The sequence below is a fragment of the Protopterus annectens genome, chromosome 1.part0, assembly GCF_019279795.1.
Source record: "Protopterus annectens isolate FY-2018-M chromosome 1.part0, PAN1.0, whole genome shotgun sequence".
Classification (NCBI taxonomy): domain Eukaryota; kingdom Metazoa; phylum Chordata; order Ceratodontiformes; family Protopteridae; genus Protopterus; species Protopterus annectens.
The window spans coordinates 1356672737-1356697941 of record NC_056725.1 but is presented as its reverse complement, the minus strand read 5'-3'; the positions used below and the strand labels follow the sequence as shown (position 1 = coordinate 1356697941).

Genomic DNA, 25205 nt, shown 5'->3' with positions numbered 1-25205 from the left:
GCTCCAGGTTATAAATCATCCCATACCCCAGACCTGACTGGTATCATGCCTCCTAGTTCTAGTGGCTGCCTCTGTAGGATGAATCCTTTAACCAGATATCACATGAGGTTTCAACAGTGTATGCTAGTTGTACTGTGGTCACAAAAACTTCATCCCATTTACTGCAGTGTGTGGCTCATGCAGGCTTGCAGGGTCCACATTCTGTGGTGGATTTCATCCAGTTCAGTAACTCAGAGCAGACTCTTCCATCCACCAGTACTCAGAGCCACAGTGCCCATGGACGCCGTGTGTGTGTGTGTGTGTGTGTGGGGATGTCAAATGGAGGACATTCCAAGGAACAATATCTGTGATAGGCACCAATCTTCACATCAATGTCTTGGAATTAACAGCAGTCCTCCTTACGTTGTAGGCATTTCAGTACCATCTACCAAGGATGCGATTGCCATACGCTCGGACAATATGTTAGTGGTTTGGCACATTAACAAGCAAGGTGGAACCCGATCATACCCTCTTTGCTGGGAGGCTATGAGAATTTGGAAGTGGGTGATGTCTTTCAACTGCTTCTTAATAGCAGTACACGTACTTGCGATGTCCAACATCCTAGCTGACAAACTTAGCGGAACTGTGCTGCTGGTTCATGAGTGGTCTCTCAAAAAAAAAAAAAAAAACAGTGGTGACGGAGATTTTCAGCCGGTGGGACCAACCTTGCTGAGACCTTTTTGCTTCATACCTAAACAACAAATGCAAAATTACTTTTCCCTCATTCCTTCACAGGGATAGTCACTGAGAGATGCTGTAGTCCATCCTTGGCACCCAGGTCTCCTTTACACTTTTCAACCAATTCCTTTAATCACCAAGATCATTCAGAAAGCTATGGAGTACAAGACCAGGGTAATCCTCATTACTCCCTTTTGGGCTTGGCAGGTATGGTTCCCCTTTCTTATGCCCCATCTTTCTCACACACTATGGGTTCTGGATCCATTCCTCAATCTCCTCATACCAACATCCAGGTTAAGCTATACCAGACCTCAAGACCTTAAAACTAACTGGATGGTTTCCGTAATTCTAACAGTAGCCATAGATGCCAGACTTTTGTCCCTGGGAGTCAATAACATATCTTATTCTCAAAGAAACTCAACCAAAAAGACGTACAAGAGCAAATGGAAACTATTTTTTTTTTCCTTCTGGGCCTATTCTAATTGACTAGATGTTTTTCAGCACGTGTTCCAAAAATTTGGAATTTCTTTCACAACTTTTCATGATTGGGTCAAGTTATTCCACAATTAAAGTACAATGAGCAAGCATTTCAGACTTTCACATAGGGATCAACATTGCTTCCATTGCTTCCCTTCAAAGTGTCGAAAGCATTTCTAAGAGGAACCTTTTTATCGAGACACCCTTTTCATGATCTAGTCCCTTCCTGGGATGTCACCATCTTACTTCATTCTCTAATCCAAAACCCTTCAAACAAGCAGCATTCATGAATATGAAGTTTCTTTCATGGAAGATTATTTTTCTAGTTGCCATTACAACTACTAAAACAGCTGTTAGAACTCTAGTGCAAGGCTGTCTTTCTTATCTTTCATAAAGATAGTGTCATTGAAAGCAAACCCTTCCTTCCTAAAGTAGCTTCTGAATCTAACTTGAACCAACAGATTGATTTGCCAGTTTTCCTCCCCAGTTTTACTAGTAAAGGAAAACACATGGTGCACACTTTAGATGTGCATGGGCAAGTCAGGTTCTGTCTCCATCGTCTTAAGACTATCAGAAAATCAGATCAACTGTTTGTACAGCTTTTTCTTGGAAGAGGATATAGTCAGTATTTAAGCTAACTCTCTCAAGATGGTTAACAGCTTGCATTTCATTTGTCTATGATTCATTAGGTATGTCTTTATAATCAAAGCCTAAGGCGCACTCTATCAGGGCAATGACAACCTCAACGGCATTTGCAAAATGAGTGCCTATTAGTGACATATGCACCACAGCAACTTGGTCCTCAACTCATTCCCTTTAATCTCACTACAAGTTAGATTTGCAGTCCAGGAGTCACACATCTTTTGGCTGTGCCTTGCTCAGGAATGTCTTTCTTGAAACCATCCAGGTCCCTGTCAGGTAGCTTGGGAATCTGTCTCACATATTGAATGGGATGAAAATGCAAATTCTGTACTTACCACAACGATAAATCCGTGTTGTCTTCTTTTCATCTGGTTTAGCTCCTCTCCCTTCTTTCCCCTACTAAATTGTCATTGTTCAGTTCTAGGGATCGGTCAGCTCTCCTTTGGACCCTTTCTGACCCCTTGTATCTCTTACAGTATATAGTGTTTATTATATTTTCCTTCTTGTCCTTTTACTTCTATATAGTGTGACATGTTTTGGTCAGTCAGCAAACTCGATCTGAGGTAATTCAGGCTAGAGAGGGGAATTGAGTAGTGGTGGAATCAGAGGATTTGGATCCAAAGCTTTGGTATAAGGCGGTGAGGTCATATCCAACCAGATCTAGCAACTCGCATGTTAAACCAGACGAAAAGAAGACAACACAGCTCTATCATTATGGTAAGTACATTTTCATTTCCCCTTTGTTTTAAATGATAATTTAACAAAGGTGCTTAAAAAAAAGATCACTGGAGAAAAGCATACGAGGGCTTTCTCAGTTGACTTCTACCTTGCTCACTTTGATTTTGACTGCACCGATGCTTGGCTAGATCAGCAGGCTCAGATACATATATGTTCTGAATGGTGTGGCTTAAGCTTTCCTCTTTGGAAAATAGGCTGAGACAGGCCATGCAAGATGCTCTTATGTGAGGTTCTGTATAGGAGGACTTCCTAGGATTTGATGACAGACGTGCAAAAAGAAAAAAAAACAGATACTGACCACCTTACAGGGTTTCCTTGATGACTTTATACAACATCGTCATCATCGTCGTCTTTTTCTATGCTAGCTGTTCTTCCAGGAAAGAAGCAGCCCTCTCATAGGACGTGTGCTTTTTCGTACTTTATCAGTTTTTCAGCACTGAGATGTGTAACTCAGAAAAATTAAGAAGAAAAAAAAATTGTTTACAGAGCCTCCTGCACTTCCCATGCGGGACACTTCATTCCTACTCCCCCTAACTTCAATGTACTTAACTCTGTGGACACACCACAGTAGGGAAAAGTGAAAAAACAAAACACTGCAGAAGTCACTGAAGTTTCAAAAGAACATGGCAAAACAAAATCAAAGAAAAGCCAGTTAACAGAGAATCATCTTTATTGATAGCTTATTTAGTAACTTCTCACAAGTCTGATTAATTGCAGTTTGGCTAAACTTTGCATTGTCTTCAAACACCATATACTTATTTTATACTGTAAATAAATGTTAATATGCCAACATTCTACACTGTTATAAAACCCGCACATTTTGTAAGTGATGGCTGGAACATTTGATTAACACACAAGCCGGAACAAAATTCAGTTATTCCCTTTTCTTTTTCTTAACCCTTCTTTATATCACCATAATTTGGATGAGTTAAGGGTATCCTGTAACCTAAAGCAATTGAGGCCTCCTTTTACTATCCCTCTGTACTCTCCAGTTATATTGCTAGCCATAGTACTCATTTACTTGTCAATACTTTTCCTTGCTTCTCTCCCATTATAATTGACTGTTGTGCATCGATTAAATACATTAATTCCTGGACCTCCTCTGCCTGGGGTGAGCTCGCTGCCAACATTAGTGTTCCAAGTAATGCTTTCTTGGCCTTATGTCATTTGCCCCATCTGCTATACCCAGGCAAGCATACTCTGTGTGATGAGTCTTTTGCAGCCAGAGGCTATCTAATACTTCTCTCAGGTATTTCATGTCCTCCTGCAGTTTAGGATTTAGGATATTCCCAACGTATGTGTATTTAAGAGGCAATGCCGTGGTGGTGCAGCGGTAGCATTGTTGCCTCACAGCAAGAGGTTCTCCCGTTCGATTCTTGGCTGGAGTGTGGGGAGTGCCTTTTGTGTGGAGTCTGCATGTCCTCCACGTGGTTGGGTGGGCGTTCGAAAGACATGCGTAAATGGGCGTGCCTTCGTTGAAGGTTGGACGTCGAGCTGGCACTTCAGCGTTCATGAAAATCTACTGCCAAACATTAGTGGACCGGAGTTTCGATGTAGCGACCCCTAACCGGGAAAAGCCGAAAGGCAAACAACAATAACAACATGTGTATTTAAGATCCTTCCCCGCATGTCTACACAATATGTGTCTGCCCCTGTATACGTCTTATTCAACCATGTTAGGGTATAAAAATAAATATGCAAGCATTTCCAGTCAAAGATGTGAAACTTCTACAATTCTGTCATCTCTGCTGAAGTGCAGAAAATTTTCTTTACAATTCCGTTCTGGAATCTGTTTCCCTAGTTTTGTTTCCCAGTCTTTCTCCAATTTCTTAGCCGATTTATTTTTAATCTCTCTGACTGCCCTGTAGATCTGCAAAATTATCCTTTTTGGTGCCCAGTCACTGTTTTGCATGCATTCCAGTAATTAATCCCGCAATGGTTTTTTTTCTGCATTTCTTACTTCCACTGTTCTGTTCCTACCATACGTATGCTCAAGTCATCTGTATATCAAATAATCCTCTGGCTCGGGTTCCAAGATGGCTGCAGATTTGAGTAACGGCTTAATTCTAGATCTCCCAGTATGAAAACAGAAACTTAGCAGAGAAAGCCAGTGGACCTGGATTTCTGAGTAATTTCAGTAACTGACTAGTAAGTGCACTGCCTGGATGCCAGGAAAAAAGAAATAGAGGACCCAGCTGCAAAAGGCGATGGAAAAACACTGACTGGGTAAAGTATTGTAACTGTTCAGCAAAAGGTAAAGTATTGTAACTGTTCAGCAAAAAAGAAGTGCAAGCTCCAGACATGACTTCCAGTAACCTTGAGGAACTCCGAAGTCGAAATGAGGAAAGAGCTGGCTGAATATGAGACTGCACAAGAAGAGATGTTTCAAAAAATAATAGAAATGGAGGACAGAACACATAGGGAAAACCTGAGATGTTCTGCTGTACCTGAGAAGCTGAAAGGAACTGACTGTATTAATTTCTTGAAAGTACAAATAAGCAACTGGACTGGTATTTCACAACAGGAATTATTAAGTAAAAGGGCACATCATGTTTATCTTCCAAATCTGGCTATGAGAAAACAACCTAGACCTTTAATATTAAAAATGCAATCTTACCAGCAGAAGGAGGTGTGTGTGTGTGGTGTGTGTGTGTGTGTGTGTGTCTCTTTCGGCTTTTCCCGGTTAGGGGTCGCCACAGCGGAACTCCGGTCTGCTAATGATTGGCAGTAGAGTTTTACGTGCTGGCTTGCCGGGCCTAATGCACAACCTTCAACGAAGGAACGCCCATTCACGCATGTCGTCACACAGTAGACGCTCTAACTGAGAATCGAACGGGCAATGTCTAACTGTGAGGCGACAATGCTACCGCAGCACCACCACCGCAGTACCAGCAGAAGGAGGTGATTCTGGAAAAATTGTGGCAGATGGACAAAGTACTAAAAGGTAGGAGACAGCAGAGTGTTTGTGGAAAATGACTACTCATTGTACACCAGGCAGAAGAGGAATAAATTTACAGTAAACTCTCAGTTAACCGGAGCTCAAGCAACCGGCAAGTAAATATGGAAAAAATACAGTACAATTTTCGGGTCTATATCATAAAACGGAAAACGCAAAGTCTCGAAAGCTCAAATGAGCGAATAATCAAAAACTCGAACTTGGTACTGTGGGTGGCTGCACCCCCCACATCCCCCACTAAATATATATTCCTACTCCGAGAGTGAGGAAAGGGCAAATATTTCAATCTTCACTATACTGCAATCCCAAAATACCAATTTGGAGTTTCTGATTATTCGCTCATTTGAGCGTTCGAGAGTTTGTGTTTTCGTCTTTCTGAAGTAGACCCCAATTTTCATGTGTTGCACTTTATCCCCCCCCCCCCCCCCCAGAAACATGCTTTATGTTTTTAGAGTTTTACAAAGGCAGATAGGAATAAATTCCCTCTCTCCCCAACCTGAGAACAAGTCAAACCAAACAAATAGGGCACAGTATTAGTCAGGCCTGATTTTAATAGTAACTCTCAAGCAAGCAGAAACTATAGTGATCAGGCATCTACCTACCAATCCCCATGGGTGCTGATTACCTGAGACTTTACTGTATTCCATTATTTAGTGAATGTCGAGAAGCACCTATAAAATTCAAACTGCTCTACCCAGATATCTTCAAAATATTTTCCCTGGAGGTACAAAAACATTTTGATGAAGTACATGCTAAGGAATATATACAAAAGTTTGTACAACAAAAAAGTGAGCTGTGAAACAGAACAAGATTCTGCTTAGATATTAGAGAAGATAGAAACTTCTCTGTAGCTAGGGAGTGGGATAAAATTAAAGTGGAATTGAAAAGTAGGGTGGAAATAAAAGAAAGGGAGATATGGTTAAGAAGTAACAAGAATTATTTAAAGGGATTGATTAATGTTAAAGTTTTGCATAATAGGGGGAATCTTACAGAACAAGAAGAGGAGCAACTTCAGAATGCTAAACAGAAAATAAGGGATTACCTCGATGATATGCATGACTTTAGAAAGATTGCTGTAAAACAGCTGTTTTTTGATAATAACTCTAAAGCACATAAACTTTTAGCACAACAACTTGGGCAGCAAAAAGTAGAAAGGGCTGCATCCAAGCTTAGGGTACCTATAACAAGGAAGATAACAAGGGATCCTTTAGAAGCATTAGAAATATTTCAGAAATTCTGTGAAAGTCTTTGTAAAGCAGAGAACTGTGGAATTCAAGAAAAGGTACAAATGACAATGTTTATGGAAGAATTAAATATGCCAAGGTTAGAGGCAGAGGAGGCTCAGTTACTAACAGGATAGGAGGAGATGAGATTAAAAAGGGTGATGTGTGATCAATCTACAGGAAAGTTCTCGTGTAGACTGTATTCCTTTGGAAGTTTGGAAGCTAGGAGGGTAAACAACTGAAAAATATCTGGATGATTATAAAGTGTTTGTAATGGCTAAAACAATGGTAAAAGTGATGCCAAAATTGATAGATACGGATCATTGTGGTTTTGTGGAGGGGAGGCAAACATTTGACAGCATTAACAGAACAGTGATGACCCAGAGTGAAGACTGGTGGGTCTTGATGCAGAGAAAGTACTTGACAGAGTAAGCTGGGATTTTATGAGCCAAGAAATGGAAACATTTGCATTCCCTGATAAAACTATAAGGTAGATTAGGAGGATATGTGAGGGATTGGAGACGAAAATTAAAGTGGGTTGGTACTATCTGATAATCTCTGCTTGAGCAGAGGAACCCGGCAGGGGTGTTCTCTTTTCCCTGTGTTATTTGCATTATATTTAGAACTATTGGCAAAGAAAATAAGGGACTCGTAATTTCAAGGATATAATTGGTGTGGTAATCAAGAAAAGCTGGCTTTGTTTGCAGCCAACAGTATTTTATATCTGACAAAACTAGAAAAGGACTTTACAGTGCTGTGGAACATATTGAGGCAGTTTAAAACCTTTTCAGGATACAGAATTGATGAAGTTAAAACAAAGGCAATAGCGATAAATTATGCACCCACATACGAATTGGTTCAACAATATTCATACTGAAGGAGACATGATAAAACAAAGTATTTAGGGGTATAGATTAAAATACCAGTGTGGCAGCTAAGGATATATGGGAAGAGAGTAAACAAAAGATAATACAGAAACTGAGAAAATGGAAGCTCTGTTATATAGATATCAATAGTAAGATACGAGCAGTTAAATGTTTTTAGTCCCTTTGGTGTTATACATAGGTCAGCCATATTTTTATCAACTGAGAAGAAGTTGTAGATAGCAATTAATAAAGAGCGGAAGGATTTTATCTGGAAGGGAAGACAGCAAGAGTCAAGTGGGATAAGCTTATTCTTCCAATAGAATAGGGCAGATTGGGATTACCTGAGTTGAAGGGCTGTTTCAGAGCAGTACATTTAAGGCTTCTACACATAGCACAAGCAGAGAACTATAATTCAAAGTTGGAAGAAATTATGATGAAACAGGGAGGAAGCTCAAGTAACAGGGATTTTGGATGCAGACCTTTAAGGAGAACAACAATAATCATACAAATATTATATTTGTAAAGTAGCAGAAGGTCTTTTAAGAACTAAGCCAACATGAGAATGGAGAAAGGAGTTTCTGGTGATAGGGATGACTGCAATTAGGGATGCAGACAATAAGCAAGAGGGGACAGGAATATATTGGAGACAACTGGCAGAGGAACCAAGGTATTGGGAGTAAATAACTAGAGAGACAAAGGAAATAGAATGTGAAGACACCAAGAGTTTATTTGGATTGCAGGTTAGAGATTGCCTTCCATATCGGGTATTGATATCTGTGTATAGGCAAAGACAGAGCAATAGGGGGTCCTAAATGAAAGACCAGCACTGGTAGAATTTTTAGTAGAATCTAGAACAGAAGTTGCCATTAAAAAAGGAATGAGTAGGAGAGCATATAAAATATTACTTAACTATAAGAGTCAGTCAGTGGAGATTAGGAAGGATTGGGAAGAGAGCTTAGATAAGCAGCTGACAAAGAAACAGTGGGGGATATATGTATGTCTCCCCATATATGGAACACAATCTAGAAGATTTAGGATCTTTGCTTGGAGGTGTTTACATGGGTATTTTTTTTTTTACCCCAAGCAAAGTTTTCCTCAGGTAGACAGCAAATATTGGAGGTGTGATGAGGAAGAAAGAGGTAACTGGAAAGATATTTCCTGGAAGTGTTGTTACTAACCTTCATGCATCACAACAATCAAAACTTGTACAACTGTATAGTTGCTAAATTTGCAGCAAATACCCCTTTCAGAACCCACCACTGTATAGCACTAAAAATCCTAAATTGGTCAGAACTACCCCATCAGCTAACATATACGCAGTTTCTTATCACCTGTAAAGTTAGCCACAGTCCATTTGCTTGCCCAACACTAAATAACATTTTGCACAATTTTGTTCCTAGTTGATCATAATGATCCAGTGACCAAAAACTCTCTCTCTCTGTCCACAAACCTGTCAAATTTGCAGGCCACTCTGTACTCTAATCATGTTCCTAAGGCCTGAAACTCCTTATCTCTGTTCATTAGGTCATTACCCTCCATCCCATCCTTCCAAACCATTCTGAAAGACTTCCTAGCCAAAAGCTGGATCTGTTCGTACTTAATACCAGGATAAACTATATTCCTAAATGTGAACAAATACCTATTCATACCTTATATCTCCGTGCTCTTTCTTCTTCACTCACTTCCTTACTTCTTTCAGTTTCTGTCCCCTGACTTTCTCTCTATAAGTGTACCATAAGCCTGTTTTTCTCTTACTTCGTATCACAGTTCCTACATTAGCTTACATTTAATCTATAAACTGGCTAAACTTTCTCTGTGTATTAAATCATTGTCATGTAACTGATATCTATTCTTAACCAATGTTTTCGTATTATGTCTAATTTGGTATAATTATGTAAACTGTATTTTTTTGTATTATTTTTAAAACTGTAAAATTATTGTTCTTAAAATATTTTGTAATACTTCGGAGCTTTACTTCCCCGGCCTCCGCTGAAAATGGTTTTCTACCCAGTCAGAGTTTCTATGTAATCAAATGTTAATAAATAAATAATACCCTCACATCCCCACAATGCAGCTTCTTCATAGGCTGCCAAAGTTTTATCAAAACTCCCTCCTTCAACTCAAACTTGGCAAAGCGCACAATCATCTATATGTCTTACTGTTTGTTACCTTTCCTGGAAGGAAAAGGTTTTATGGGTGTTCACTTGCCAACTTCTGTGCTGAAAGGCCTGTCTACTAGAAATCAATGGACAAATCCAAGTCCGTCCTTTGTCTCTCTCCCTCTTTTCTTTGTATACCTGCTAGTTTCATTTTTTTTTTTTGTCAAAATTTACCTTCAGCTTCCAATTTTTTTAATTGCAGTTGTTCCAACCTTACTTGATTGTCTGTGATATAGGTATGTGCTTGCTTTAAGTCTTTTTTCAACTCTGTTAATGAAGCTGTATGCTGAAAGAGAGTCTGTTCAACTTACCAAAACATTTTCTCATTTTGCATAGCATAGCCATCTAGCTTTGATTCTGTTTTGGTTAGTTTCTTTAATATTAACTAAAGGGAGTATCCTGACACACCTCCTTTTTCCATCATTTGCAGTCATTGTGCCAACTTCCAAACCTGCATGAGCGGTTGCTGTTGCTATTACTGCTTCTAGATTGGCTCCAGTGCTTTTCCTTTCCATGTGACATTTTCTGTGCAACCTTCTTTCTGCCTTTTCTGATATTCACTTTTTTCAGCTGTTTCCCTCTTTTCCGGGCTCTCCAGGAATAAATGACAGACTTGTCTCTGAATACCTTGCATCAGTATTGGTCCATCAACCCATTTATATTTCTTCCTGCAGAAGAGGGAAGGAGTCACTGCATCTTTCTCTATACATTGCCTGAAATCCCAGGTATGTCATATTTTAGCCCTGCCTTGGCTGTGCCAGAAAGTTTCATGGAAAATCAGCTCTGCAGGCACTGCTACAGCAGTCCGGACTGTCCCCTCTGTCACTATCAGGCCAGTTTGGGTTTGCTCAGTTTAAGGCATCATAATCAAAAAGCTTGTGGCTCTACAAGTGGTTATAGTTGGCCACATCTTGGAGTTCTTCTAGAAAGACCTCCACTGAAAGACGAAAAGGTCTTCCCAGATCTATGGGAAAAACCCAGATTTCAGTCCTCAGTGATTCTCTTGAACCTTTTCCTCATTTAGAGTGCTACAGAGTTTTTTACTACCTCTTCCTCACTCTGCAAGGAATGAGAAGATTTCCTCTTACCTTTGATGTCAGCAGCCACTATAAAAGCATCAGTTATTTCAGTTTCAGAATAGCTACATTCTGGGGGATATGTGCCCCCCCCACCAACAAAAAGGCCACCTGACTTGTGTTTTTGAACCTGATGATTGCCTTTTTTATACACCGTCTAGAATTCAGTGTCGATGGGTTTTAGTCCGGTACTGGGTGTTGCTATAAGGACGACCCTGTCAATCCCCATAGCATTTCCTAATATGATTGCTGTAGTGGTAGAAACTTTGTGATGCCCTATCTGTATGACTTGTTCCTAGTAGCTCCATTAAGAGACTTGCTGGTAGTGACCTTTGCTTTGCTCCTTCCTGTGATTGCAGGCTCTGAGGGGGATTTTCATAAGTGGGGAATAGGTATGGGTATTGAGTCAGCTTCCATTTCATCAAAGCCTAGCTTGGCATGTCAGATATTCTTACTGTGAAAAGCATTTACTTAAGTAGTATCTTCCCTGTCCTCCATGCAGGAGACTGCACTTCCTGCCCCCTTATCACTGTAATAACCCATGTTGCCTTATGATAATGGTCTCAGAGCCATCCTTAAAGCATTCCAGTCACATTCCCTTTTCCTTTTGGGGCAGAATCTAAAGATATTGTTAATACCTTTAACATATACCATCATCTCGGCTTGTATTTGAAAAGTGAAGATGATGTCAGAAGGGACAGATCAGTTCTATGGCTGAGCAAACCCTATCCAAATTGATTATTTTGGTCTTCTTCTATTTGTTGGCTAATGTGGTCAAAGGTTACCCCACTAGGGTGGTGACTGCTTCCATTGCTTTTTGCAAGAATGCATCCACTGCTTACATTTGTGAAGCAGTGACTTGGTTGTCATTTCACACTTTTATCAAACGTTATTTCTAAAATTACAAATTCAGAATTCAGGTCCTCATTGGCACTGGTGCTTGAGGACTCGGTCTTCTGAGCTCTTGCCTATATAGATCTTCCTTTGGTTCCTACTTTTCAGGTAGTTTAAATTTTTATTGCGTGGGATTCATCCCAAGATTTGTCAGCAGCAGACAGCCCTCACTCACTACACCAGTTCATCTGTGAGAAGGTCTTGTGCAATGGATATTTATTGCTCTTCCTGTATCCCCCTTTGTCACATCATAATATCAATATTGTTTGCGCCTACCAGAGGAGATAAACGTTTTTTTAATTTACTTTATATTAACTATTTGTTGACTGGATAAGCCTACTGGACAAACTGCCCTCTTCAGGGGTGACCTGGGGGTGACCCTGGAGCACTGTTTGGTTAAGTGACATGCTTAAGAGTCATACAGTGGACAAATGAAGGTGGGAGGAATAAAAACCTTATACCACAGGCACAGCGAGCAGCTCATTAACATCTCAGAACTTTAACCCTCTGCACTAATTACATTTTTGTTTTCATTCCAACTATTCTGTTTCCCACCATAGCTATCTACTATCAGCCATGTCCTGGAGCCCCTTCTCAATCTCCCACTCTATTATCCCTGGCTGATTTACAGCTTCTGTTCAGAGTGTGCACCACAAGTAAGTCTGAATCTGAACAATAAAGAAATGGATGGAGGGGTCAACAGGGTGTCCCAGTACAGTGCCATCCTGACAGCCACATTTTTTTTACCCTACCCATTCTTCTGCCCATTACCCAATATGCACCACATTATGAATGCTTTGTAGTCTGACATCTTTTGACCCCACTAAGATTTATGTATCCCTTAAATGGAAATCTCTTCCTTCCTTCCAGGATAGGTGAGACACACAAGCACTACTCAGTCTCTATCCACTCAGCCACCTCCCCAGGGATTGTGATCACTAGTTTAACCCTAGATATCTGGGTCACAGACAGGGTTTCATCCCTCTGGGCCACATAAGTAACATTGTTCTTGTTTGTGTTTTACAAGTGTGAGTTAGTACATGGTGGGCAAAATAAAAAGCACAGGGACTGAAAACACAATGCAGACTTTTGTGATGTACATCATGAGTGGCATATGCATTCTTGAACACAGGAGCCAAACATTTCAAGAATTGTGCAAAAATGCAGATCCCAGAAGGCAAATCCTAGCAGTTGCTCTGAATGGTCTCTAATACTGTATATTGGAAGAAACTGACTTGGCACTATCATCATCTTTTATTCTTTGGATAGGCTACAAAGCTTACATTCTTGCAGTCAGAGAGTTGAAAAGTCAGGCATATGCCTATAACAATCACAGTCCAAACACAAGCGTGATATTCCAATGGCAATAAAATGAAAGTAAAATGTTCCAACAAGTCAGTTCATAAAACAAACATAAAATTTATTTAAACGAGTAAGCTTGCCAAAGGCTTCTTCAGACTCTTAAAACAAGGACAAACACCATGAACAACCTTTTTAAAAACAACCAATACTCATCATTGGTTAAGTCACATCACATGTTCTATTGATTTAAAGGTACAAGGGCTGGTATAATATTTACCATGCCAGTGAATCTATTGCACTTATAAAATCATAAAATATGCATCAAGATTTATAATTCAATACATTTCAAGGATATACATGGTATACAACAAAACCATATATGAAAGTATATTGTACTGAACTGTAAACAATGTTTCAGTACGATCATGCATGAGTTTAAACTCAGCGCTTTCAAAACATGTTCGTTTCATTGGGGTTGAAGAACAACGAATATGCAGTTATCACACTAGCTCAACTGTTAACAAATAACTGCCTTGAGTGAAATTTCAGTGCCATTAGAACATGCTCGTTTCATCCGGATTAAAAACAACGTTAATGCAAAAATCGTGCTCTCTCAACACTTTACATATGAACTACTTCAATAGTTAGAAAACTGTCTTAGATGAAGTTTCAATGTCCTTAGAACATGTTCGTTACATCAGACTTAAAAACAACATAAATACAAAGATCGCACTTTTTCAATACTTTACGTACAACCTGAGTGTCGATTCTTTCACATATAAAATGTTCATAGCTTTTCAATTGCTTACATTAGAACATTCTCGTTTCATCAAGTTTAAAAACAACGTTAATGCAGAGTTCGTGCTCTCTCAACACTTTACATAAAAACTAGCTCAATAGTTAGCAGATATCTGCCTTAGATGAAGTTACCATGTACTTAGAACATGTACGTTACATCAGACTTAAAAATAACATAAAAACAAAGATCGCACTTTTTCAAAACTTTACGTACAACCTGGGTGTCGATTCTTTCACATATAAAAAGTTCATAGCTTTTCAACTACTTACATTTAAAAGTCAAACTCATTGTGTACAATCAGCTTACTGCGCGTGTTAACCTAACTGTATGTAAGATGCAGAATGCGGTAAGACGCTACTATGCGTGCATACGTATTTGTTGATTCGTAAGGAATCATATAAACATTCAGTGGTTAATTAGCGTAAACTTACGGCATTGGAATTGTTTAATCTGTAGGAAACAGATGTTGTAATAAAAAGGTACCTGCTAGAAGGTATATTACTGAATTTCATAGACATGTAAATACAAGTAAATATCAAGATAGATAAAACTGAAACGTAAAATTCAAAAAGCAATAATAAATGAAGTTATAATTAAGTATAGACATTAGGACTGCAGCGCAAAAAGTCTTAAGGTCTAAAACCTTAATCGAAGCAGTACTTTAATACAATCACAGTAAACCAAATTTCACTGTAACATATTGCGCTTTATGGACTAAGCAGCATCTACAACCAGAGTGTATACATTTAAAATTATTATTAAACAATCTAGGGTTCTATTTGTCATTTTTTAAAAAATTAAAAAGTTAGAAAATATATATGTATAAATAAATATAAATATGGCCCATACACAGTCTGTTGTAAAATCAAGTAGCATATTGTGAAATTAGTTTAGGTATTATTACCATAATATTTAAGTAATATTTCTCAATAACTTAACACCCAAATAATAAAAAAAAAATAAAAAAGGTTCCATACGTGTACTGAAGAGAAATATATCACAAAGATACCTAGAGTACTGAAACATCTTAATATGTAACTATGCTCTTAGTCAAGGAATAATATGAGTCCCCACTAACTATATGTGGCTTTAAATAGGTTTGAGAACTTACTAGTGAATATACCAGACCTATAATTCATACTAGCAAGCCTATATTTTACTTAGATATTGGTAACACATCTATACAGCAAACACTATGTTTCATTATTCCTTGACTAAGAGCATAGTTACATATTAAGATGTTTCAGTACTCTAGGTATCTTTGTGATATATTTCTCTTCAGTACACGTATGGAACCTTTTTTATTATTTGGGTGTTAAGTTATTGAGAAATATTACTTAAATATTATGGTAATAATACCTAAACTAATTTCACAATATGCTACTTGATTTTACAACAGACTGTGTATGGGCCATATTTATATTTATTTATACATATATATTTTCTAACTTTTTAATTTTTTAAAAAATGACAAATAGAACCCTAGATTGTTTAATAATAATTTTAAATGTATACACTCTGGTTGTAGATGCTGCTTAGTCCATAAAGCGCAATATGTTACAGTGAAATTTGGTTTACTGTGATTGTATTAAAGTACTGCTTCGATAGTTTTAGACCTTAAGACTTTTGCTGCAGTCCTAATGTCTATACTTAATTATAACTTCATTTATTATTGCTTTTTGAATTTTACGTTTCAGTTTTATCTATCTTGATATTTACTTGTATTTACATGTCTATGAAATTCAGTAATATACCTTCTAGCAGGTACCTTTTATTACAACATCTGTTTCCTACAGATTAAACAATTCAATGCCGTAAGTTTACGCTTAATTAACCACTGAATGTTTATATGATTCCTTACGAATCAACAAATACGATGCACGCATAGTAGCTCTTACCGCATTCTGCATCTTACATACAGTTAGGTTAACACGCAGTAAGCTGATTGTACACAATGAGTTTGACTTTAAATGTAAGTAGTTGAAAAGCTATGAACTTTTATATGTGAAAGAATCGACACCCAGGTTGTAATGAAAGTTTTGAAAAGTGCGATCTTTGTTTTATGTTATTTTAAGTCTGATGTAACGTACATGTTCTAAGTACATGGTAACTTCATCTAAGGCAGATATCTGCTAACTATTGAGCTAGTTTTATGTAAAGTGTTGAGAGAGCACTAACTCTGCATTAACGCTTGTTTTAAACTTGATGAAACGAGAATGTTCTAATGTAAGCAATTGAAAAGCTATGAACATTTTATATGTGAAAGAATCGACACTCAGGTTGCGTAAAGTATTGAAAAGTGCGATCTTTGTATTTATGTTGTTTTTAAGTCTGATGTAACGAACATGTTCTAAGGACATTGAAACTTCATCTAAGACAGTTTTCTAACTATTGAACTAGTTCATATGTAAAGTGTTGAGAGAGCACGATTTTTGCATTAACGTTGTTTTTAATCCGGATGAAACGAGCATGTTCTAATGGCACTGAAATTTCACTCAAGGCAGTTATTTGTTAACAGTTGAGCTAGTGTGATAACTGCATATTCGTTGTTCTTCAACCCCAATGAAACGAACATGTTTTGAAAGCGCTGAGTTTAAACTCATGCATGATCGCTGAAACATTGTTTACAGTTCAGTACAATATACTTTCATATATGGTTTTGTTGTATACCATGTATATCCTTGAAATGTATTGAATTATAAATCTTGATGCATATTTTATGATTTTATAAGTGCAATAGATTCACTGGCATGGTAAATATTATACCAGCCCTTGTACCTTTAAATCAATAGAACATGTGATGTGACTTAACCAATGATGAGTATTGGTTGTTTTTAAAAAGGTTGTTCATGGTGTTTGTCCTTGTTTTAAGAGTCTGAAGAAGCCTTTGGCGCTACTCTTAAATAAATTTTATGTTTGTTTTATGAACTGACTTGTTGGAACATTTTACTTTCATTTTATTGCCATTGGAATATCACGCTTGTGTTTGGACTGTGATTATTTTATGTATAGAGTGAGTTCCTATCTCAACTGAAAGCAGCCCTGCATTTGGACTTGGATATGCCTATAACAGTTTGTCGTACATCTCCTAATTTTTCATAGGCCATTGCGACCCTTTGCTATCATCAGTGAGCAGATAGGTGCCTATGTTCAAAATTTATGTGGAACATCTACAAAACTGAATTGTTATTAAAGATGTTGTTTAATTATGCCATTTCTGTGACTTTGTTTAGTTATAAAAGTGATGGTAAAATTAGCTTGTTTCTTGTAGTGCTGCTTCTTTAACCATAAGAATGTGCAATCAAGCTTTTTCCATAATGTTTTGACAGGTTTTGTCCAGTTTTTAGAAGGTTATTACATTGTGCTTATAACTAAAAGGCGGAAGATGGCAGACATAGGTGGGCACGCTATCTACAAAATTGAAGATACAAATATCATTTATATTCCAAATGACTCTGCACGAATTGCTCATCCAGATGAAGCAAGGTAAACCAATTCTGTCTATATAGAATTGATACAGAGTTTATATATATGCTGTCCTAGTTAGCTGTAGAGGAAATATTAATTTTCTTCAATATTTGTAAAATAACTTGAGCTCTGGTAAGTACTTTTGTCTTTTCAACAGAGAGCCAGAGAGAGTAAGTGCAAGCAGGAGAGAATGAGTCCTTAAGGAACATGAACATAGTAAGAGCAATATCCCTATGCAGAAGAAATCTGAAATAATGCAAAATACAAAGATGCTGCCTGAAGAGTCATGACCTTTTATAACTTTCCTAGTGCTGTATTTCATTCCTATACTCTCTGTTTTTCTTGTTGTACCTTTTTTTACATTTCACTTTGTCACCCTCAAATCTTTCCGAACTTCATTCCAGTTTTCACTTATTACCAGGCTCCATCACTCCTTCTGTGAAATACTATTTTTAAGGCACCTTTGTATGTTTCCATTTTAGCTACAGCCTCTTTTCCATCTGACCCTGCTCATGACCACTCCATCCACTTGGGTCCTTATTGATATGAGGGATAAAATAAGATGGAATATAGCAGGTTACTAATTTTGCATTAAATTGGTACATGGACGTTCACTGTCTGAATGCAGCCTGTGCTAGTGAAAAGTTTTTCATTCGTGATAATAAGTAATAAGTACAGCTCCTGAGCTACTATTATCTGCATACACAGTTTATTTCACACAACACAGATATATTCAGTATGCGTCAATCCAGAATCTAATGTAATTTCATTGTATGAACATGCATCCAGACTGCTTCTTCAAGTCTAAAGGTCTGCAGTAAAATCCATTCCTTTAGAAGAGGGTGAATAATTGTCAGTTGATGTTTAAAATGTGAAAGGTAATTTTGTCAAATTTAGCAAGTGTGTTCTTTGGTCATTAAAGGACTCTAAACTTGCCATTCTTTTCTTTTTGTTTCTCTTTTGCTACTTTTCTGGGTCTGGCAGCATTTAATTAGCAGTTATTGCTTTCTGCTTTGTTTGATATTAGCAGCTTTCCAAAGTTCTGAGGCATGCCTTTTTTCTAGCTGGTGCCCTTGTGGGAAAATGTGTCTGAGAGTTGAAACTTTAATTGTTGTACCTAGTGTTTACTTTTGGCCACTGATGGTCATTATTAACACATTTTTTCAGTTTCACATTTTGAACAGTCTCTCTGAATTTCACTTGTTAAGTTATTGTTTATTTTTTCTTAGTATGTTTTATTAATATTTTGCACAAGTTTATATATATATATATATATATATATACACACACACACACACACACACACATATATACATATTTTATTATGTTATATATGGCACTATTACACATTAATCTGTTTTGATGCACACAATTAGCTAAAAGGTGTCCCAAAGTTTGTACTTGCCAGTTCCAAGGAACAACATGTGCAACTACAAATATAATACATATTGAGTGATTTAGAGTGTACTGCCACTACATCCCTCATTGCCAGCCTAAGGGGGGATTTTTTTTATCTGGAGCAGATAATATGGTGACATGCAGAACAGTGGTCTCTGACTAAAGTATAGACTGTATCTGGAACATCAGCTGGATGTAAAGGAGCTACCTGTACTGGCATTTTTATTGTATCTGTCCTGTTGATCATCAGATTTTTTCCCTCCACTCATTTAGTTGGCTCCGTCATTTCCCTGAGAAGTGAGAGCTCTATTTGCCTGCTCATAGGTTCATAGGAGTGTACTATGCCAATAGCTCTGGGGCCTTTACAAGCCTGGTCCATAGAAGTGCTGTGGCATTGTGCTGCCCGTCATTAGTTCCCAGTGCCTGTATCAAGTAGAGCCACTGGAGAGATCCCTGGGGTGAACTTTATATTTCCACTCATCACAATTTCTCTTGAAGAGAGCTAGTGAAGTGCTCTGCTTGACATGTATGGGAAGTCTATTCCAGAGCATGGACAGTCTCTGGGTTATAAACCTGTCCCTTCCAGCATGTTATGTTGATTGTGGTAATGAGGTTTGAAGTCTCTGGAATGTGTGGTGCGGAGGGATTGGGATTTCTTTAGATGTAGCATTTTTAACAGAACTGGTCAAGCAGAGATCACCTATTAGTAGACCATATGAGAGAGAACAGCGAGTTTTTTTTAGTCTGTCCATGTAGGACATGTGTTTAGGGCCTAGGATCCTCTTTGTGATGTACTTTTGTGGCCTCTCCAGCTGTTGCAGGTGTCTAGTGAGGTACGTGCCAAATGAGGCATTATACTCTATGATTGGTCTAATGAGGGAAGAGTAGAGAGAAATGATGGCCTCTTTCTTCCTAGATGCAAAACCCTTGGTAATGAGATGTGCCACACAGAAGGACTTTCTGACCACAGTGGCAATGTGGTGGTCGAAGGAGAGGTTGTCATCAACCTGTGTTCCCAGATCTCTTATAACGCCTTTGGTGTTCAGTGGGCTTCCATCGATGTGGTAATTAGTGGAAACCGAGTTTTCCCAAAGGGGATGACGACACATTTTTTGGCATTAAGCTTCAGGCCATGGTTTCACCACCAGTCAGTGGTCTCAGTGAGGCCTTTCTGTAGGATATCTGCATCACTTAGGGAGTTAATAATGGCTCCCAGCTTGCAGTCGTCTGTGAATTTGGTCAGCCAGAGTCCTTCTGTATTGGCCTGGACTTCTGAGAAGTAGATGCCAAACAGGAGAGGACCCAGGACCGATCCTTGTGGGACTCTTCTCTTGACTGTTTGGCAGTCTGACTTGGAGTCCACTACTTTCACACTGTGTTCTATCTGTGAGCCAATTTGCAACCCACCTAATGATATAGGGGTTGATGCTTAGTTTGGTGAGTTTATCAATAATTCCTGAGTGAGGAATGGTATCAAAGGCCTTGGCCAGATCAAGGTAGGCTGTATGAACTGCCTTACCTTCATCCACTGCTCTGGTGACTGACTCAAAGAAGTTAACCAGGTTGAGCAGGCATGCTCTACCTTTCACAAAACCAAACTGCGTGGGATCTAGAGTTTGGAGATTCCCTATATCCTTGTTAATTAGGTCCACGATGATACGCTCCATAGCCTTACATATCAGACTCATCAGGCTAACGGGGCAATAATTTCTAGGGTCTGTAGTCACTCCTCTTTTATGGAGCCTGATGACTGTATCATTATGCATTCGGTAGGGACAAAGCCTGAGGTGAGACTTGATTGAACAGAGCACACAGATGTGGTGCCAGTTCACTTTGTAATTCATGTAGAACACAGCCAGGTATATTTTTGGGTCCTATGGAAGCTGTATTCTTGGCCTTAGACAACAGTTTTTACCTGCGCTGCAGCAATGCTGGGTGAACGGCATTCTTCCGGTATTGAGATTGGTCTTTGGGGGGGGGGGTAAAGTTGACACTGAATCTGTTGGCCATATCTGTTGGCTCAGTATAGGAGGTACCATTGTGCAGTAACTCCGAGCAAATCTGGGTATTGTCATGGAGATTCTTGATATAACTAAAGAAGGTTTTGTGGTTGTTTTTAGTGTCTGCTGCAATTCTGCGTTCATAGCTGGCTTTGGAGGTTTTGATGAGGGATCTTAACATTTTGTTGAGGGTAATAAGGGAATTTTTCCAGTCTTGGGACTTCACCTGTTTCTACAGCTGTTTCCTCCTTCTGTTGTAGAGTTTATTAATGGCAGGAGACCACCAGATGGGCTTCTTTCTTTTGGAGGAGAGCATCTTGGTTCTGTTGGGTATGGCTAGTTCCATGCATTTATGTATGTACTTGTACAGTGCATTGGTGTATAATTCGGCAGTTATGTATCTATTTTCCATTTGCATGGGTGCCGTGAAGTTAGCCACCTCTGTTTTTAGGAGTCCAAAGTCAGCTTTGGAGAAGTTTTTTGTGGTGGATACCTTTGCGGGGGGTGTGGGTGAGATGTGGATTTCCATGATGGTTTATGGTCAGATCTAACCAGGAAGAAATTGACTATTGTTGTAGAGCAACGGTTGCCCGTGTTAGTAATAACCAGGTCAAGGATGTTGCTTCCTGTAGTGGGGGTAAGAATGAGCTGGTCCAGGGCATTGGAACTGATGAGTTCCAGGAAGCATTGGGCCAGTGCATTGGTGCTTGAGTAGTTTTCCCTGTTGTTGGAGGGGTAGTTGAAGTCTCATAGTATGAGAGTGTTGGGCTGGACCTTGATAGATTGCAGGGTGCTTAGGAACATGGACTGAGAGTCTAGGGACATGGTTGGGGACCTATAGCAGGCTATGACTTGGATCACAGTCTTACCTCAAGTATCTCAGATGCATTATGCTGGGCTTCTAGTCTGGAGGGAGGTGTGCATATCCTTTATGAATATGGAGACACCACCGCCTTTGGAGCTTCGGTCTGTGTTTCAGGGCTGAAAGGTGTGGAATGAGTTATAGCCTGGAAGTGCTGGGGTGATTTCTGCTGCTTTAAACCAGATCTCCGTTACAGCACAAATGTCGATGTTCTCCATTTGAGGAGTGTTCGAGCGAGTGCATCTTTAGATTTAGACTTCTAGCATTGAGCCACATGACCCTCAAATTGTGTTTATTTATAGCTGTTAATTTGGTCTTTGAAATACCACCTAAAAAAGTCACTATAGGGGTGGCAAGAGCCTTAGCCAGTACCTGGAAACTCTAGGGTACTCTAGTAAATCCCTGCTTAGGTGAGAGGGTCAAGCAGCAAAAAGCAGTGCTATCACCCATCTCAGTGACAGGGATTTTGTGCTTTGAGCCCTAATTTCCCATTTTGCATGTCTTTTAACATGCTACAGAGTTCAACAGCATGCAGTTGGTGTTTGTAACAGTGTGTAACTCAGTAGCCCAAGTGACAAAACCCTCAGGAAACATTGCACCCCCCCCCCCATGCCAGCACTTCCATGGGGTTTCTAGTGTCCAAGGAATATACACCCAGGCATCTGCCTGTACAGTCTCTCCCCTGCAAGGGTGAGCAGGCATTGCCGCATCATTCCTTGCTCACAGTTCCTCCAAGATCTCTGCTGCTAATCAAACCCTAGATATCTTTGTTGTAGTCAGGTCTTTATCAATCTATGCTACCAAAGCTGGCATAAGGTTTGCCTGTCTTTTGGTGATATTTTAGTTGCATTCTGAAACTGTGGTCATGTCAAGTCAGGTGGCCGTAAATCACTTAGAAATAAAGCTTTATTATGTTGAAAGATACTCAAGACAGTTTTGGTGGACAAGAATTTTAGAAAGACAGGACCCTATTCTCCCACCAAGGCTCAATCTTATGGTTAAGGAAGGTTGTGGTTCAACTTGAAGATGCAGCAGCAGAGGAGGAACTGTTGATGCATTGATAGGCCTTGTGTTATTAAAGTGGATGTGTGACTACTGTAACATGGACATAGGTTGTAGTCCTGCGAGGTACAGTTGACACATAATACTGTGTCAGGATGCCCATCAAAGTACTCATTCAACAGATACATGGTTATAAAAATGTAATTCTGTAAAGCCTTAACACTACTTTGTTTGATGCATTTCATTTATTTTGCAGTGAGAACATACCATCATGTCATAAGAATATACCATATATAGATTAAGTTAAGCCATCATGATTTCTTTAGTAAAGTATTAGGTTTAGTGATCATTTAATATTGTTATATGAAGCGGACAATGAATAAGTGGCTGCTTTTAGAAAAAAAATAAAAGTATACATTCATGTACCTACATGTTACATTACTTATTTCATTTGTACGTGCATGTCACAAGCATATATATATATATATATATATATATATATATATATATATATATATATACAAACTGACATGTAAATCAGACTTTGAAATGGAATGAAAAGGTATATATTTTAATGATTTTGTTTCAGCTGTCATTGTTTATGCCTAATAGATCAAACACTTTAAAAGGATTTCACTGTATTTAAAGAAAATGTAAAAAATAATATTGTTCACTTGCTTTGTGCATATAGTGGAATACTACAAGGCCTCTTTGCCTGGTAGGCATAAGGCATGTTAAAAGGGTGCAGGTCATTGTATTTTATTTTATTTTACCATAAGATCAAAAAGCTATGTACTTAAGTAGAGGTATAAAGTTGTTTCACAATCTCTTCCTCTTCTCTTTACCATTTCACATCTTTATTTTCTGTTCAGTCTTTTTAGAAGGATAAGTATTGCATTTATGACGGATGGCACAGTGGTGCAGCGGTTAACTTTGTTGCCTCACAGCAACAGGTTCTACGGTTCGATTCTCAGCCTTCTGTGTAGAGTCTGCATGTCCTCCCTGTGTCTGTGTGGGCTTCCTCCTAGTGCTCTGGTTTCCTCCCATTTTACAAAGACATGCATTTAGAGCTTTTCTCCCCGGGTCTCCGCTGAAAATTGGCTCGTTCCAAATCGAGCGGTCCTAGTAAACAAATGTTAAATAAATAAATAAATAAATAAATAATGACCAACTTATGTCATAAAATAACACAAAAAGTACAACAGCTTACCAATCACAAATGCAAGTCTGAACAAGTTGTTAATGGCTTTATAGCTTTACTGCTGTCTTCCAGTCCATCCTCGTGATGGATTTATGCCTTTATAGTGTGTCCTATATAGCATTACTTCAGGGCAGTTTAGTTCCCAGAACAAATCTTCAGAAAACCATAATGGAGAAGTAACACAAAGCCGCTTTTTTTAAACATCTTTAACAAATCACAACTAAAATAGTGAATGATGACTCAGGAAACGCATTAAATTAAAAGAAAACCAAGCATAGTAACTTTTTTCATATACTATACATGTTAACTTTTTAACATTCATTAATTCACTCTGACATTCCATAAATTGTTGAATTCTTTCCTTCCCTTAAACCTCATTCCTCCTCCTCATTATTATTCTGCATGTATTGATTTCACAGATTTATAGGTTCATAGGAGGTTACTAGGCTAGTGTACCCTAGGACCTTTACAAGCCTAGCCATGTAAAAAACATGTAATCTCAAGCAAGACCACAACCCCCCCCCCCCCCCCCCCGCCCAGTTGAATGTAGTGAGAATAGAAACTCTGCCTGTCTGAATACACAGATTACAGAAATCTATTTAAGGCAAACACCACAGCTCATATCAAACAACACTTACTTCTATGTAGCTTGCTCTTTCCTTTTTTTAAAGCTTCCACCTCCAGTTCTTTTATCCCCTTTACAACTTTCAGTACTTCAGTTTTACCTGGTTTAGATTTTGATTTCCATTTTCTTGTAATTGCTTTTTTTTTGGCAGCTAGCAACATTAAACTTAAGACCATAATATGTCTGTGCAGTTCAGAGCCTATGTCCCATATTAGAAGAGTCATTTCCTTACACAGTTTCAGTTAGGGGCAAGAGGCTTATTTATTTTGCTGTACTAATTAAGTGCTGTTCTTTGATACCTTATTTGATTTGTGTATTTGATTGATTACTAAACAACGGTTTAGTACTAAATACACCCAAAGCAAAAGCCACAATATTTGGCACTTCTTACAAATCAAAATCCAATTATTTACTCTCCAGCTGATATATAACATCCAAAAACAATAAACCACTAGAAAGTTCCAACTATTTTTGTTAGTTAAGTGTATGGCTAGACCAAAAACGTGGCTTCCAGTTTCACATCTAAAAAATCAAATCCAGCATCAATAAAACTATTTTGGTTCAAGAAAACCTCTCACTTCTTAACTCCAGAAGGTGAGAGCATTGTAGCAAAAGGTATACTATTCCCCCGACACCAAATGAATACATAATTTTTCCTTTTAGCATCTGCCCCCCCCCCCAAAAAAAATCTGTCCTCTTTGCAATCGACTGCCAACTATGTCATTTTATTATGTTAGCACTTCAAAGACAGCAGTATTCTGTTCTTTCTAAGACCAGGTGGCTCCCAGTTCAACAAAGAT

The 25205-nt window shown here is 38.5% G+C and overlaps 1 protein-coding gene across 4 annotated transcripts in view; it reads left to right on the top strand.

The window, feature by feature from the left end:
• Positions 1 to 25205, top strand: part of FIG4 (FIG4 phosphoinositide 5-phosphatase) — a 3828182-nt gene that overhangs the window by 594445 nt on the left and 3208532 nt on the right. For all 4 annotated transcript variants that reach the window (XM_044066775.1, XM_044066785.1, XM_044066766.1 and 1 more), the window contains exon 5: positions 17179 to 17335. In XM_044066775.1, coding sequence (XP_043922710.1) covers positions 17179 to 17335 — 157 coding nt within the window. The remainder of the gene's footprint in view (positions 1 to 17178; positions 17336 to 25205) is intronic.